The sequence below is a fragment of the Peromyscus leucopus genome, chromosome 5 (assembly GCF_004664715.2).
Source record: "Peromyscus leucopus breed LL Stock chromosome 5, UCI_PerLeu_2.1, whole genome shotgun sequence".
NCBI classification, from domain to species: Eukaryota; Metazoa; Chordata; class Mammalia; order Rodentia; family Cricetidae; genus Peromyscus; species Peromyscus leucopus.
Window position 1 is genome coordinate 112490224 of NC_051067.1, and position 18101 is coordinate 112508324.

Here is an 18101-nt window from a genome sequence, read left to right on the forward strand (position 1 = left end):
CGGGGCTTCACCTCGAAGAAGTGGGTGCTTGGTCTTCTTAAAGCTCTCACAAAGCATGAGTCCTCCGACATCTAGGACGGACTGACTGTGTTGCAAATGGGAAGAAATGTGCAGTGTGGCATTTAATGAAGATATGGCTGAAACATGATATCTTTTATTTATAAAACACTTCCACTCGTTAGAGTTTTAACTTACTAGTTAGAAATACTATCTTTTGGGTAATATTTAGTCTAACACTCTTACTTCTCAAGTCCGTGGCCTCCACTACCATGACTGTGTCCTAGACCTTGGTCATCATCCCCCATAAACCTCACACACCCTACACGCCAACCATGCTGCAACCCATAAGTGTATCCCACACCCGACACAGCAACCACCGTCTTCAAGCAACTGGTCCCATAGAAACCTCCAGTCCTCATTCTCTCTGCCACCTCACTGTCCTTTTCCTTCCCACTGGATCCTCTGGTCCACACTGTCTTGTACCTTCTCCTTCATTATATTCTCCAGACAGTCAGTCTCCAGCCCCAGTGGACTCAATTCCATCCAGACCAAACTGATCATAGCTAGAAAAATTACTTGTCTCTCCTCAATAGGTTTAACACCACACATCCAATGTCTGCCATAGACATTTGCCCTCCATTCAAAATGACCATGCTATGGCTCTCTTCACTCTCTTGAACTCTAAGACTCTCTTCTTCATCCTCAGCTGACAATCTCTCTGCTGAGCTCAGAAGACAATGACCTCATCCTCACCACCACATCTCCCAGCAGGCTTCCGTAGCCCAGTACCATCCCTGCCTGCAGCTGAGTACCTGCCCCTGCTGCATTCCGGGCTGATGCCTCTACCTGTGCACTGGACCCCACCCCTTTTCCTCTTATTCAATCCAGGGGCTAAATTCCTACCATGGTCCTTGCTCCTGTTTTTCCTACTTTGCAATGTGTCCTTTTTTAAAAAAAAAATATGACCTTGCATCCCTCTCCAGCTCTTAACTCATCCTTCAGATCCTCTTCACTGTAATTCCTCCAAAGAATGGCTGTGCCAACTGCCTTCTCTGTCCCGGCTTCCCCTAATCTCCTTCACCTATTCCATTGAGACATCTATCCCCCACCTCCATTCCGCTTACCACTTACTACATTGCTTACCGGATTCCACACACACTAAGCTCCTGTGTGCTCCCAGATCATCTCATACACACTGAAGTAGCTTGCAGCTTCCTCACAGAAAGACCTTTCTCTTTGGTGTTATCTCATTCGGTCATGTTGCCCAGGTGATACGATCTCGCCATGGCCGTTCTCTACCGCCATCACTGCTCTTCATTCCTTGCCGGTCACTTCCCCACCATGCTCCTCACAGCCAGTAATATTACTGATTCCTGTGGGAAGTGCTCCATGTCTCCCATGAGAATGTTAAGAGCCATGTAGGCAGCACCATTGTTAGCCCTGCTTCTTGTTGGATCCCTAGTCTACGAGGAGGGACTGGTGCATGATGGGAGCTCAGGAAATATCTGTTGAGTGAACGGACAGTTGAACACAAGTCAGGACATACAAAAACACCTCCCACAATAATCCTACTTGAAGCTACCAGCCATTCTTGAGAGAACATAGGAATCCTGCGTTTTACAACACAGTCCTCATTTATAAATAAGGAGCCTACAGGAGTTGTATGATTTTTCTAGATGCTACATGGCTTGTTGATACAGTTGTTGAGGCAAAGCTAGAGTCTGACTTCCGGCTCTTCTCTCACTCATCAGATTCCCTCTAGCCCTCTCCTCATGGGGCCCACTCAGCGGCGGCTCAGTGTCAGCGCCAGTATCGGAGGTGAGACCGGGCTGATGAGCTGTGTGCTCCCAGAGGATCTCCTCGTTCAGATCCTGGCTGAGCGGATACAGGTGCGTGCACACCCACTCACACAAAGCTGCAGGCTTGGAACTCACACACTGAACCCATGCTAAGCGGGGAGATGCTAGGCCATCAGCCACCCTCAGTGGCTCAGAGCCCATGGGTCTCAACGAGGAAAAGTGGACTTCTTCACTCTCAACAGCCTTATCTCTTTGAGAGCTCTTGCTCATGACCTCTGCCTTCCCTGCAGCCTGAGGCCACTCTTTAAAGATCCAAAAAAGCAGATTACACATCAATCAATCAATCAATCAATAAAGCAAAAAGAGTGATGGGTTAAAAAGTATAATGTAAGCAGCTAAAGTTAGAATTTGACTAGGTGATGTATACCTGAAATCCCAGACTCAGGAAGCTGGGATGGGGTGGGGGCGAGTAGGGGGGAGAGTGGTATAGATCTGAGATCAGGGTAGGCTGCGTAGTGAGATCTTGTCTCCAAAATAAAACATGGGTCTCTGTAAATTGCTGTTAAAAAAATGTTTTCAGTATGTAATGTGAAAAAGATTAGTACGTAAAGCAAAATTACATTTTATATATTTGCAAATAATGTCACATGCATGGTGAAAAAACAAAAACTCCTACCTATGAGGTAAGCGTTGTTCTCTTTGGTTGGTAGCTTGATGGAGTTTATATCTCCTTTTGTCTTCCTAAATTCTTTGTAAGGACATACTGCTTTTAAGGTCAAAACCAATACGATGCATTCCTTAAGAACTTGAGGACCTGGAGCTGCAGCCCATTGGAAGAGTGCCTGCCTGGCTTGCTCCAGGCCTTGGTTTGCTCTCCAGCACTACACACATGGAAAATGTGTGTAACTGCTCTTCAGTCACGACCCAAAAGACCTAGGAGGCCCCAGAGTTATGGGTTTGCTTTGGTTTCTCACACCGGGCCACTTTTAAGCGAACCTTTTTTTTTTTTTTTTTTTTTTTTTGTGTGTTTTTGTGTGTGTGTGTGTGTGTTTATGTGTGTGCGCATGTGTATGCACGTTTGTATATGTGTGTGCATATGAATAAGGGGAGAGAGGTGCATGTACACATGGAAGCCTAAAGTTGATTTTGGGTGTCTTTCTCAACTTTTTATTTATGGAGTTATGGTCAGAGATTACCAATTCTGGCTAGTCTAGTTAGTCAGCTGATACAGAGACCCCAATGGGCCTCCCTAGTGCTAGGATTACAAGCATCAGCCACACCTGCCTGGTACCCTGCTTAAGTGCTGGTGATTCCTCTTGCCTGTTTCTGGCCACTGGTGGCTCCACTGAGCTCCTTTGAGTAATACCACACTGCAGGAGAAACCATTCTTTGATGGTCATATCACCAGAATCACTCTACCCCAAGGCAGTGGACCACTAAGAAAAATGTGGGCCTCAGAGACAAGTCAGTGGTGATGTGTTGGCCCGAATGGGGTCTCCCAGCAGGCACCTCATAAGATCTGGGTGTGGTGGTGTGTTCTTGTAATCCTGGGGAGGCAGAGACCAAAGGATTCCCGAGACTCACTGGCCAGCCAGTCTACTGGAATCGGTGAACCCCAAGTCCCAATTAGAGACCTTATTTTAAAAAATAAATAAAAAGAGGTGAATGGCTCTCCAGGAGTAACACCCGAGGTTGTCCTCTGGCTTCCACAGGCGTCTGCATGCATGTGCACCTGTACACAAGCATGCACACACATGCACACACATGCACACACAAAAAGAAAAGTACAGGTGGCCATCGCTCTTGCTGCCTGTTTCTTTGTCCGTGGAAACCCTTTCCTCTTCTCTACTTTCCATCTTATTTTCATACACCTCGTGGATATTTCTAGACCTTTTGACATCCTCCTTCGTTCTACACGTGGAGATGAAATAAACCCTCTGTTCTCCAATCACCTGCCAATACACACTTTCATAGCTGACTGGGCATTTAGTCTTCATTTATGTTTGGAGGGACCAGTCAGTTCTATAAATCCAGCTCCGCCGGCGGTGGCGCCGCCTTTATCCAGCACTCAGGAGCCAGCGGATCTCTGTGAGTCGAGCAGCCTGCTACCAAGTGAGCTCAGGAAAACAAAACACAAGAAAGTCTCAAAAAAAAAAAAAAAAAAAAACCAGCTCCTTCATTTCATGTCAGTGCCTAGACTTTGGTTTCATGATGTTTATTTTGGAACCCAGTGGGTATGCATACCATGACAAAAGAACACTCCTTCTCTCCATAGAGAGCAGCTGATCTCCAGGCTGCACTAACCATCTTGTTCTCTCTGCTTGCAGCTGAGTGACTGCTTCAGAGGCGTGGTGTTCGACAGCCTGGAGACGCTCTTTGCTCGGAGTGCGTCCTCCGCCCTCCTCTGCCTGCTAAAGGCCATTGGCAGCCGGGAGCACATATATGTCCTCAACATGGCTCAGGACTATGCGGCCATGAAAGCCCAGGAGAAGGCCAAAAAGGAGCTAGAAGGCAAGGCCCCCAACCTCCCTGCTGTCCTTCCTAAGCCCAATGGGGCTTTCCTTGCCAAGGGGCCTTGTGATTTTCACCCCAGTCCCTGGTACAATAATCCATCCAATGGGCTTAAATGATGTTGTTACACTTTACCTCTGCCCTGGGAAGTGACTGGGACACCTGCTTCTAATTGTAAACAGGCTAAGCAGAACAAACACACTGTGGGCACATCCTGGCCTGGGATGCTTTGCTTGCTGGTCCGGTTTAAGACAATATGCAGTTCCTCTGAGCTAATAGGGCTATTTTGTGCACTCTGGGTCATTTCATCCTCACCAGTGAAGATTATTATTTTACAGATGAAGACAACGTAGCCCCACGATACAAAAGTCTCCTCAAGCTCACATTGATAGACGATACGATGGCACTCAGTAGGTGTAGGGCGGATTGTAAACTCAAGGCCAGCCTGGGCTACATAGCAAGACTGCAAGTACAGTGCATTCAGAGGGGAGCTACTTTTCTTGTTACCTCAATGGCCTAAAAAAAAATTAGTCATTTAAAAAACTGATTTAAAAATAGATAACAAGGGCCGTAAAGATGATTCTGCAGGTAAAGGTGCTTACTACCACACCTGACAACCTGAGTTCAATCGCTGGGCCCCACCCAGATGGTAGAAGGAGAGATACAACTCCCACAAGTTGTCTTCTGATATCTGTATGTGGACTGTGGCACATGTGTGCCCACATGCACACACACACACACACACACACACACACACACACACACACACACAGAGTAAATAATGTAACTTTAAAAAGAAAAATAGATACAACAACATAAAAATAATGTTACTTGAATTAGTCTTAGTTTAGTCAGAAGCAGGTTAGCAAAGCATGGCCTGTGGGTGAGGATTTAGGGAACTACTGCCAGCACTGTCCCCAGGAGGTAGAGCCCTGCCTCTGAGAATCACCAGCTCTGGATGCTCTCCTGTGCATCACTGGGGCTCTTCTCTCAAGCAACCAGCTGCACAGCTCAGCATTTTAAAGTAAGGGAATTTAAAGCAGACCTTGTTCGTGAACAGAAGTCAGTCTGCTTCCTCGTATTCTCATCGGGAACCATGAGCAGGCTCCTTTGAAGTATTTCAACCTCCTGCTTCCTTAGTTATCTAGAACAATTTTCTATAATGATCAGCTTGAAAGAAATGGCTTGTTATTATTATTAATTATTATTTTCTTGATGATCTTTGGGCTGAATCCGTATCTCTGACACAGAATCGGTGTCTGGTGAGGACCAGCTTGTGTTCAGCCCCAGTGTCTTCTTGCTGAATCTTGGCCTGATAGGAAGGGCATACTCCCTCATTTGAAAGGACACTAATCCCATTGATGAGGGCCCCACCCTTATGACCTATTCATCTCCTAAGACCCCACACCTTAACACTTTCATATTGAGAGTTAAGTTTCTATCTGTGAATGTAGGGAGACACAGACATTAATACCACAGACATTGCAAGCTTGATGACGTGAAACAACATGGATTTATTATGTCACAGCGCTGGGGTCAAAGTCATAACGTCTAGGTATTAACAGGGCTGTGGGCCTGTAGAGGCTGCGGTGGGCAAGGGTCCTGCTCTTGCTTTCCAGTTTAGACATCGACTCACGTCCCTTCCTTGCAGCCCACATCACAGAGCTGCTGCCTCCTCTGTCATCTCTCTGCTTCTGCTGCTCACCCTCTCCGCTCCTGCCTCCCTCCCATAAGGAATCCTTTCAGGGGACTCTGCCTAATTCTGTCACGTCTGCAGAAGTCCTCCTGCCCCGGAAAGCCCCACCTTCGCAAGCGTAAGGATTAAGACTTGGGCATCTTTGGGGACCACTCCTCAGCCAACCCTAGATGGAACCCAAACTTGGCACTGTAGAGATAAAGGAAACCCAGCAGGGAGCGGGGAACCCCATCTGTGCTCCTGCCACCTCCCACTGTCGCTGTGTGGGCAAAGATGCTCAGACCTTGACCTCCCCCTCCACTCCACAGAGCGCAAACACAAGGAGGCTGCTGCGAAGGAGAAGGAACGTCTCCGAACATTAGATGAGGAAGAATATGATGCCCTGACACCGGAAGAGAAAATCATGTTTGACCGTGAGGTTCGGCAGGCACTCCGGGAGAGAAAGAAGAAGTGAGACCAGTGGCTGGCCAGAGCAATGCTGTTCCCTGGGGAGGGACTCATGGGGAGACCAGGGTTGGTAGGGTATATGCTCTGCTCTGATTTATCTTCCAGAAAGACAGCAGCAACCACAGAAGACCTGGAGGGATACCTGTGGAGGGAGGGTGGGGAAACCCATTTGGCTACCCCAGGGCCCCAGCTGCTGAAGGCTTTCAGGGTATCTCCTGCTATCCTCTGCTCCCTCCTGCTGGGGTATTTGAGACTAGCAGGGAAGATTTCATGTCTCTATGCTCTCCTAAGATCCTACTGGCTGCCCTAGCAAATGAATTCTGGGTAGCACTTGTTGTCTGCAGCTAATGACCCAGGGACCACTCTGTTGACAAGGGTATAGAGACCTAACTGTTCTCCCACTTCTTAAGCCCACATCTGGCTGCCTCTGTATGATCCTCAGCCTCGGCAGCTCACAGTGAACAAGCACATCCACTCAATACCCATCACTAGGGACCGAGAACTAGATATCTCTCTCTCTCTCTCTCTCTCTCTCTCTCTCTCTCTCTCTCTCTCTCTCTCTCTCACACACACACACACACACACACACACACACACACACACACACACACCATGTGTGTGTAGCACTCCAGAAAGCTGGGCCTGCAAACTCAGGCTGTCTATCACACAAACAGCCTTCCTGTCTTCAGGGGTTTCCAACATTAGAGGACGCCGAGCCGTGGTACTCAGCTGTGATATAAGCCCATTTTCTCCTCTTCCTCTGCCTCTAGACTCCTCTCACAGACTCTGAAAGAGGTTGTATATCTCCTTCCCCACCCCCACAGCATACCTTCATCCTTTCCCCTGCATAGGAGAAATGTCTGTTCATCAAAAGGCATCCCAAGCTCAGCGGGGGCACCCTGGAAACACTCCTTTATCACCAAGGCTGCAGTACTTGCTGTCTTCATGCATCTGCTTCATAGAGCACATTTGAGCTCCAGAGCTCATCAACAAGCTGTTTATACACACACAGAGGCACACATGCCTGCCCCATTCCATTGTGAATGGAATATAGGTAAATTAATATGCAACCCAAACATTCTCTGGTATCAGAATAATTTAGAATAAATTTTATCTAAAACAGTTCTTTGGTATACATATAATTTTACTAATTATTAAATACAGAAGTAAATCTGCATAGCAATGAGATGTATATACTTTTTCTTTTCAGACAGGGTCTCACTATGTAGACCAGGCAGGCCTCAAACTCACAACTCACAAAGATTTTCCTGCCTATGCCTCCCAAGTGCTAGGATTAAAGGTGTGTGCTGCCACAACCAGGTACTTGTTTATTTTTATGTAAAGAATGAAATCTTTGATACTGAAGGACAAAGAGGATCTTCAGCATTTTTCAGAATTGATTGATATTTTTATTTTATAATAATAAATGTTGGGAACACTTTCACATAAATGTATAGTACAAAATATCAGAAGTCTATTTGTTTATCAAAATTTTCTGGAAATTCTGCCTTAGTCTCAAGCCAAAAATTCATTTCAGGATTCTTTTAAACTGGAACTCAAATCAGCAGTTCTTAAAATCAATCTTTCTAATGGAGTTATATACTAATTTAATACTACCATGCAAACAAATGACTAGGAAATATCTGGTCTTTTCCATAATCAAACTATTCTGTTTTTATAAAAGCAGAGAACTTTGTACAGTAAAATCCCTGCAATTCATACCATACAGCAGTCTCGAACCTGAGCCAAGCAGGTTCATTGGCTTTGCATGCATGGCATGATGGCATGCACAGCGCAATGGGTAGGTTGTATGTTCAGAGCCAAAGCTACGTTGAGCATGGTGGCACTCTGGAGGCTGAGGCAGGCAGATCTCAGAGAGTTCCAAGCCAGCCTAGTCTACATGGTATTTTTTATTTTTAATTAATTTTTGGCTATTGCACATCCAGAAACTTTTTACTGTTGCCAAATTTTTCACAACCACCAGATTCAGTTACACAATCCCATCTAGTATGTGCTCCCCGGGTTGAAAGGCTGTGGGTTAGCCATTTTCAGAAGTGCCATCTGTTGCTGGAGGGCTTCTCTCCAGGTTCCCCAAGCCCCGCAGTCCCACAATCCACATATAAAAATCACTCAGACGCTTATATCACTTATAAACTGTATGGCCGTGGCAGGCTTCTTGCTAACTGTTCTTTTATCTTAAATTAACCCATTTTTATAAATCTATACCTTGCCACGTGGCTGGTGGCTTACCAGCGTCTTCACATGCTGCTGGTCATGGCAGAGGCTGGCTGTGTCTCTCCGCCTCAGCCTTCAGCTTCCCAGAATTCTCCTCTCTCCTTGTCCCACCTACTTCCTGCCTGGCCACTGGCCAATCAGTGCTTAATTTATTGACCAATCAGAGCAATTTGCCATACAGACCATCCCACAGCAGCCATCTCCTAGCTTCTTTGCACGTGGTACCTGCTTTGATGTCTCTGCTATTCTCAGTAGGGGCTGACATGGCTGAATGCACAGAGCAATGGGGAAAAAACAACCAGGAAGGGAGGACTGGCCTTCCAGAGGCAGCATCATTGCTCTTAGCCAGCTGTGGAGGGGACTGATCAGGAAAGCACAGCATCCCTTCCTGTCTGAACATAGATGTGAGGGTGTGGGGAGTGAGCAGCACTGCACTGATGCCACACCCGTCTTTGAACATCCTTTCTCAATGATGAGCGTATTCTCAGCCTTTGTCTTTCTCTCCCATGTAAAGAGACAGGACTAGAAATACAGAGAAGTTAAAGAATTCTAATTGCAATTAATTCAGAGATTTGCTGAATGACCTTTTAAAGATAGTTGTGGCCCCTTTGTTTCTTTATTTCCTTCCTTGCTTCCTTCCTCCCTCTCTCCCTCACTCACTCACTCTTTTCCTTCCTTCCAAGAAAGCTCTGCCCAGGGTCGTCCCTCCTGGTGGTCCTGGCTGGACAGGTGAAATAGGAGGCACTGAACTCTCTTTTGTTTGTGGCTTGATGCAGGGAGCTGGAAAGGCTGGCCAAGGAGATGCATGAGAAGAAGCTGCAGCAGGAGCTGGAGCGGCAGAAGGAAGAGGATGAGCTGAAGCGAAGGATCAAAAAGCCTAAACAGGGCCCCGTGAAGGAGGAGCCACCCCTAAAGAAGTCACAAGCAGTCACAAACAAGCCGGTAGCAGCCCTTACTTGCTCCTTATTGAGAAGCAAAGGGACCCCTACTGTAACCTGCAAACCAGCCCAGTGGTTTGCAGAACCCCGACTAACCATGTTATGGTTATATGGATACTATGGTAGGGCAGGAGGTAGAAGGACCAAGCCCGGTGCTATAAGCACTGACTCTATGTAGGTGCTGAGTTTGTGTTTTATCTGGTCATGCATTTTAACATCCCACGCATTCTGAAGGACAGTGGTCCCCACCTGCAGTTCACAGACAAAGCCAGAGTCCCAGAACCCTGTCCAGTAACGTATTATCATAGTCTTTACTCTTCCCTTTGCCAACCTATCCAGTCAAGAGAACATTTGCTTACTCCCATAAACAGTCTTGCCACTATTTTACCAGTGGGTACATCTTGCCTAACAGGTCATTTGTAGCATGCAGTCCATGCTGGGTATGATCACTAGTATCTTTTTTACCCCAGCAGCACCTTAGAACACATTAAAAGACAGCCAGTGAGGAGATAATTATTCCCTGATCAATTTGGGTTTGGTTTCTCTATGCGTTCAACTAAAGTATGTGACATCTTAGCCATAGCATCTTCATATTTATTTATGATAGGCAACCAAGGGCAATGGCAACAGCCTTCCTTATTTTGGATGCCTCTAGTTCCTCACCAAGCAATACCTCCATATGTTATTGGGGAAAAAAATCAATCTATGCCAATTTATCATCCCAATTTTTTATTTTTAATTGCATTATATATATATATTTGTGTGTGTGTGAGAGCGCGCGCTCCATAGCACACAAATGGAGGTCAGAGGACAACATTCAGGAATCGGTTCTCTTCTTCCATTGCATGGGTCATAGAGATCAAACTCAGGTCATCAGGCTTGTCAGCAGGTGTCTTAGCATACTGAGCCATCTCACCATCCCCCAAACTTACTTTTTAAAGATAACATTACACACATCATAAAAAGAGAGAGAGAACTGTTGAGAGCACAGTTAGCCTAGAAGTCTGTCCATTGACTGCATCACAGTCTCCAGCTAGAATCTGCTGGGGCTTTTAAGTGAAAGTATGTAGATTTCCTTCTTAACTCAAGTGGCTGTGACTTGAAGTGGCTGTGACTTGAGCCCTGCCCCTCCGATGTCGCTACTACAGGATAGAGGGCAAGTATCTTCAAGGTGATTTGATGACTTCAGACTGAGTGGGAAGGACCATAACCCAGCCATCTATTTAGGAACATGCTGTGCGTATGGCACCTGAGCTTAGCACAAAACACGTTTGACCATATTCCTTGGGAAGACTTCTTGAGACCCTTCTTGGTCTAATGTAGTCATCTGGTCTGAAAATGCTATCTTAAGGAATGCCAGCTGAGACCAGATACATCCTCTGGAAGGAAATATCAGGGGGTGCCAGATGATGGGGAAGGACTGGCGTGCTTGAGAACCACCCAGTTTTAAAACACTAGCACTGTGTTTCTCTTGGTCTTTCATAATTAAAATTTCCAAAAAGCCTCTCTACTCTGGCTCTACTTGCTCAATTCCCATTCATGCTTCAGTGGGAATTTTTTTACCCCAGTTTCAGTCTCAGTCGGTCATACCCATTGATCATAATTCCCAGCAGCCTCTTCATGTCCACATCAGACATCCACATGTCAATGTCTGATTCGATTAGTGTCATGGTAGGGTTTCTATAAATGATACCAACCTTTAAGAACTATTCTCTTAATGTCCTAGCCTACTTCTCCTGGCATACTTCCCCTCTCCTTCTCTCTCTTCCTCTACCCACCTCTGTCTTTCCTTTGTGGCCCTAATTCCATCCATGCCAAATCATTAACCCTAATTCCATTCATTGTCCATTTTCAGTCTCGGCCTCTTCTCTTCCCACTTGGTCATTTTATCCTGTTATGGTTTGAATCTTTAAAAAAAGGAAGAAGAAGAAGAAGAAGAAGAAGAGGAGGAGGAGGAGGAGGAAAAGGGGAAAGAGGAGGAGGAAGAAGAGGAAGAAGAAAGAAGGAGGAGGAGGAGGAAGAAGAAGAAGAAAAGAAGAAGAAGCTGGCAATGACAAAAGAGAAGAAAAATGTTCCCCAAATACTTCACATGTGAAAGTATTGTTGCCATTGATGGACTCCTGTGGAATAACAAATCACAAAGACACTCACTTCATCATTGGATTAATCCATTGAAACTCAATTGACTTTTAGGAAGTACATCATTGAGGAAGTGCTTTTGAAGGATATAGCTCCTTCCTGGACCTTTCCACTGCTGCTTTCTCTTTGCCTCCTGGATATCATAAGAGATATCATAGTTTTCTTTAAAAGTAGTCATCTTATCACATTTTAATTATTAGCATAAAGTAATCCATGATGTTATCTTCCTTACGATCTCTTTAAATAGCTTCTAACTCTATAGTCATGTCCTTACTGCCATCCTACATGTTATTTATTATTCATTCATAACCTTCTCCATTATTTTTCAGTTTTGTTAGAATGTTTTTATCTTAGGGATGTAGCTACAGCTCTGTTTATAGACTGCTTGCCTGGCATGCATGGAGTCCTAGGTTCAATTCCCAGCACCTCATCTTAAAAAAATTTGACATGGTAGCACACATTTGTAATCCCAGCACTCAGGAGCTGGAGGCAGGAGGATCAGCAGCTCAAGTAAATCTTTTACTACATTGCAAGTTCAAGACCAGCCTGCTTACTTTAGATTCTGTCTCCAAAAATGTTTATTTCCATCTCTTTTCCAAAGAAACAGCTGTTGTCTTTGTAACAGGTTTGCTTTCTGATTAGTTTCTCTTTGTACCTTTTCACAATTTCTTTCTTTTTCTGTTCTTCTTCAGTTCTCTAACTTTTTATGGTAGATATTAATGTTACTTATTTTTATTTTCTGATTTATGAAAGTTATGAGCACATTTTCAGATGCATTGTTTTAGACCTACCCTTGTATTGTTGACATGCAGGACTGGCATCGCTGTTTCCTTCCAAAACTTTCTAACTCTTCTTTATAGCTGTTTAACTCAGAGATTGTTCAGAGTATATTATCCAATTTCCAAATAAATGGCTTCATTTGTGGCATCTTTTTTCAAATTTCTGGCTACAGAGAATATGTCCCATGTTGTATTGATCCTTTGTATTTTCTGGGCTTCACCATGTAACCCCCTACATGACTGATTTTTATAAATACCCCCACATGTATAGAATAATATATGTATTTCCTTTCTGTGCCCATTGCTTCAAGCTCACTACCCATGTTCTCAAATCTCCCCATATTCTTTGCAGCCTCCAATTACTCTATGCTGAGTTTCTATAATCTCCAACTGAAAGTTCCCCTCCCAACCTGGTACCACATTCCATACCATCCCCCATGTCCTCACAGTGGCTCTGTAGACTGAGGCCTCTTACATGAGCTGAAGTAGGGTGCTGAAATTCTTATTCATAGCTCTGACAAGTGCTTTCATGTGGCCAGCTTACTGAGCTGTGTTCAACATGAATGAGTAGAAAAGGCACAGTGAGATGAGAGGGAAAAGCCAGCCCTTGGTCACTCAAGACTCCGTGCCTAGAACAGCCCTCAATTTAGCTGGGAAGGGGGACACTGGGCTATACTGAACGAAGTGGCCATGAGATTGGACTGGATTTGCTGTTGCCTAGGAATGCTCCCCTAAAGTGATGGAACCACCTAAGGATTTCATCCAAGCAGAGAGAAAAAAATCAGAGCCCACAAAATATATTTGAAAGCATGGTAAGAAAAGGGGGCAAGCGTTGGTTTCTGTATATATACCAAGTTTGTTGAATAATTTTTTTGTTTTTTGAGACAGGGTTTCTCTGTGTAGCCCTGGCTATCCTGGAACTCATTTTATAGACCAGGCTGACCTTGAACTCACAGGGATCTGCCTGCCTCTTCCTACCAGGTGCTGGGATTGAAGGCACACACCACCATGCCCAGCTCAAGACAACTTTTAATAACTTTAATAACTTTTCAATAACCTCCATTATTTTTCAATTTTGTTAGAATTTTTTACTTAAAAAAATTAATTAATTTACTTAAATAAATATTTTCAAAGCCTAAGTGTGACTAGATTCTAAACTCCCATTTGTCCCCAGAAATACAATACAAAGCTGTGTAGTTTTAATAACTTCACACTAACAGAACCCTTACTCTATGAGAGGCACTGTTGGAAATTACTCGTACGAATCTGCACACTTGGTCGTTAACAGTCCTTTGACATACTTGTTACTATCCCCATTATACAGAAAGGACTAGGTTGTTGGCAGGGTCACAAAGCTGTAACACTGCTGGACTCGAACCATCACCCTCTCTGATCAATCCCAGGGCATCTGAAAGCATATACAGAAAACCCGCTTCGCTGGCCTTTTCCTATTGGTCCTTCAGTTCAGCGGCTCTGTAGCAGGAATGTGTGCTAAAAATGCCTGGGTACCTATCTCAAAATTCACCAGGCAGAGCCCGCATCAGCAATGTAAAACCATGAGGCAGAAGTTCCGATGAAACTTCCCACCATACACACAAAGTGATTCCCAAACTTACTGTACCTAGGGAGGTACCTGAATCGTAGGCCACTTGGTGAAACAAGATGATCCCTGGCTGTCCGGCATGCAGTTTTGCTTGTCTTTAATAAGCTGTTGGGTGCATAATTCATGTTTTGTCTTCTAGGTTCTTGCTGCTGCCAAGTTTGAAATGAAGATGGAATCGATAGAAAGGAAAATTTCTGTCAGAGATCAACCAACAATTGAAGAGTCCTCCAGGAGAAAGAAACACACTGACTATGGCTTTGGATTTCCTATTACCCAGGAACAAGAGGAAAGTGAAAAAGACTTCCTGAAGGATACTGACAAGATGCTGGCACAAAGGTTTAAAGTCTACGACCTGTGTCTGAAGGATATCCAAAACATCCTCACATACTGGGACCGCAAGCAAGGGCTCCAGATGCCTCACGCAGGCATGGAAGAGGTGCCCCATGAGCCTGATGACCAGCGCCAGGCTCCATCAGGTGGTGGTGGGCGCCGAGGCCGCAAGGACCGGGAAAGGGAGCGCTTGGAAAAGGAAAGGGCGGAGAAGGAACGCCTGGAGAGGGAGAAGGCAGAGAGGGAGCGCCTGGAGAAGCTGCGAGCGTTGGAGGAACGAAGTGACGAAGTGGAAGGGGAAGTGGAAGAGGAACATGAGGGGAAGAAGGACCTGGGGGTGCCCTTTATCAGCATCCACACTCCCGACTTCGAAGGCACAAGCTGGAAGCAAGCCCTGGAGAGCGACAAGCTTCCCAAAGGAGATCAGGTACAAAGACTTCTGTGGGGTAAAACAAAATGAGGCTTGGAGGCTGAGGTAACTAACATAAACATGTTTCTTTGTATTGAAAGTTCATATCCCCTTCAATGGATCTCTGGTGCCTCCTTACATATGCAACAATGATGCCTAAAGGGACCTTTTGTAATCCATAGACAGTCCCGCCAGTCTATTCCATCTATCTGGCCTCATTAAAAGGCATCTGTACAGTAGATCACTAATATTGACAACACTAGCACCCAGGGGAATAAGAGATATGTTTTGGAGTCAATCAAGAGACTTGTCCATTCCAAAATTTCTTTCCCACATGCTTCCCATTGGGATGAGAATTAATCTACTAGGTAGCCTTTCACTACTACCAACAAAAGTATTGTGCCTTCCAAACTACCCTCAACTGGTGGTTTAGGAGGAGGATATGGATATATATATCTGGAAACTAACTTTTTCTGTAAAAGATTAGAAAGTAAAATTCTAGGATAAAGGTCATGCATTCTTCCAACAACCACTCAATTCAGCCTTTGGAAGGTGAAGGCAACCAACAAGATACAGTGGACATGGCCATGTTCCGATCTTTTATTTACAAAAGCAAACAGCAGGCCAGATTTGTCAGAGAGTGAGCAGAGCCACAGTTTGCTGACCTCTGGTTCGTCAGAAACTAGGTAGACTCTTCAGAAGAACAGAGACATCCCTAGAGGGATGAACAGCAGGGAAGAGATGGAGGAGGGGAAAGCAGTTCTTCACACAGACAAGTTTATATGTGAGTGTCCTTACTGTTATTCTTGCCAAAGTGGGTCCAGGGCAGGCTGAAGAGCACACAACACTCCCTCTACTCAACTCACAGTTGTGTTTCAGGCCAAGCTTAGGTGAAGAACTGGGGGGGGGGGGTCGGGAAACTCTTTCCTTTTGTCAAGACCATCTTCTTGTATAGTTTTGTACCTCAACATTCGGACCCATAGGTTGGTTAGACTGTTAATTTAATAACTGGTTTCTGACTTGAGGCTTTCTTTGTGGACACTGTAAATCCTAGGAAGCAACTCCAGTTCCGTGTCGGGATGCTCTGTGGTCCATGGGACGCGGTGCAAATTACATGGAGGTCTTGACTTGGTAGGCCTACAAGACCGCTTGCTAAGTCCACAGAACAGGCTACAGCCTTTACTATTGCAATGGCAATCTCGACGCTGAGTACTTATTCCAAGGACTCCTACAAACTGGGAGGGAACTTGCTGCCCTCTTTCCAGCCCTTGCTTTGGAGGGGACCCGTGTATTACAGAGCCTAGAGAGGGAAAATCCAGAACCTTTGCTTTGTTTGATAGGTTTTTCTCTTTGTTGTATATAACCTGCCCCAACCCAACTTTTGTTTGTCTTTGGAAAGAAGAACATCTAAAGAAAAATGAACATGCCATATGAGAATTAATGAACCAGATCTATGCTACAGATATCTGAACCTTAAGAACTGGTCTGTTTAAATTAAACAGCCCTGTGGAGGGTTAGGCCATCTGCTGTATCAACCTACTTCCTGCCCTAATGGGGTTTATAGTCTTATTTGCAAAGACAGCCAGATTGTCACAATAAAGTGTGACAAAGGCTATGAGAAATGCAGCGCACAAACAGCCCAGGCAAGAGCCTCCAGGATGGTCTGGAAAGCCTGGCCAAGCCATTCGGAGGCCCATCCTTCCCTCAGAGTCTCCCGTGAACCCTGATAGCAGGGAAGGTTGCATGGGCCACCCTTGTTCCTTCTGACAGGGACGTAGCTTTGGTACACAATCGGCACAGGAAATTAATGCAAAGCTTTTCATTTAGATCCTGGACATCCTAGGCCTGGGGTCCTCTGGACCACCCATCCCACCTCCTGCCTTGTTCTCCATCCTCTCTTACCCACCGAAGAGGCAGTCTTTGGTGGCCACTGAGGTCCTGAAGCACTTTGTGTTTGTGATCCCACCAATTGATGACCCCACCCTGCTGGACGAGAAAAAAGAATTGGAAGGGGACTCTGACCTCTTCCTCAATGCCATGGTAGCCAAGGTAAGGAATCATCAGCTGGTCTTGAACTTAGCAGGGTTCATAGGACAGGGGAGGAAGGCCACCCCCACAAGGCAGCAGTCTGGGTCTGACATGAGGCCTGTTTCTGTGGTCCTCCTGCCTGAGGAGCCTCTGTGGATTCCATCACTGAGTCTTCCACTCTACCTGAGAGGGGACTGAAAATGACTGCTGCTCTTCATTTCCAATCCCCAGGGGACAATTTATGAAATAGATCACATTACTCTGAAGCTCATATGCAAGAAAATGGGCAAAAATTAGTTGTTTAGTTGTTAATGTATGTGTTTTCATAACAAGTGATGGGGTCCGTCACGCTCTTCTGTGCAGCTGAATCGTGTGCGCTGGGCACACTCCCCATGATCCTCCTGTCCTCTTCCTCCAGCCCCCTTCCTCTTCCCAAATAGCACCCCTTCTATTTTCATGTCATATACGTGTGTGTGTGTGTGTGTGTGTGTGTGTGTGTGTGTGTGTGTGTATTATTTCCTTTTCCCATTTGTCTGTTGCTGAACACCTAGGCTGACCACATAACTTGGCTATTATTAGTAGTGCCACAAGAAACACGGATGAGCAAGTGTATCTATACTATGTTGACTAGGTTCCTTTGAGTATATTCCAGGATGGATATGTAGTTGGATCATAGGGGTTTTTTTTTTGTTGTTGTTGTTTTGTTTGTTTGTTCGTTTGTTGAGGAACGTTCATAACTGATTTCCACAGAGGCTACAGTAGTTCACATTTCTGACAGCAGTATGAAAGGAATCTCAGTGTAGTTTTGATTTGCATTTCCTTGATGTTGAGAGTTTGGGGGGTTTTTTTGCTGTTTGGTTGTTTGTTTTTTATGTTGTGTTTTAAAAATGGAGAGCGGTGGTCTTAGGGGGTGGGAGCCTGGGGACACGGTGGAAAGTCACTCACAACATGCAGATGGTGCTCACTAGAGGATTTTATTAAGGGGAGGGAAGAGGGAACGCAGAGTGCACCTCTGGAGATAAGAGAGGATGGGCAAGGGGAAGAGAGGAAGCGCAGACACAGCCCCGGGAGCAAAGGAGAGAGGGATGTAATAAGGGGCCTTGGCGCATGCACAAATGGGCTGCAAACGCGGCTACGTAGGATGGTGTTGTTAGGACCCTGAGCAGGCCAAGGTACTGCCTGTTTAC

The 18101-nt window shown here is 45.4% G+C and overlaps 1 protein-coding gene across 1 annotated transcript in view; it reads left to right on the forward strand.

Annotated features, from left to right (window-relative positions):
- The window catches only part of Hydin (HYDIN axonemal central pair apparatus protein), a 362032-nt gene that overhangs the window by 268454 nt on the left and 75477 nt on the right, over positions 1-18101 (forward strand). The window contains exons 42-47 of the mRNA XM_028891069.2: positions 1752-1889; positions 4127-4310; positions 6315-6456; positions 9465-9630; positions 14287-14904; positions 16714-16935. Of these exons, the coding sequence (XP_028746902.2) occupies positions 1752-1889; positions 4127-4310; positions 6315-6456; positions 9465-9630; positions 14287-14904; positions 16714-16935 (1470 nt within the window). The remainder of the gene's footprint in view (positions 1-1751; positions 1890-4126; positions 4311-6314; positions 6457-9464; positions 9631-14286; positions 14905-16713; positions 16936-18101) is intronic.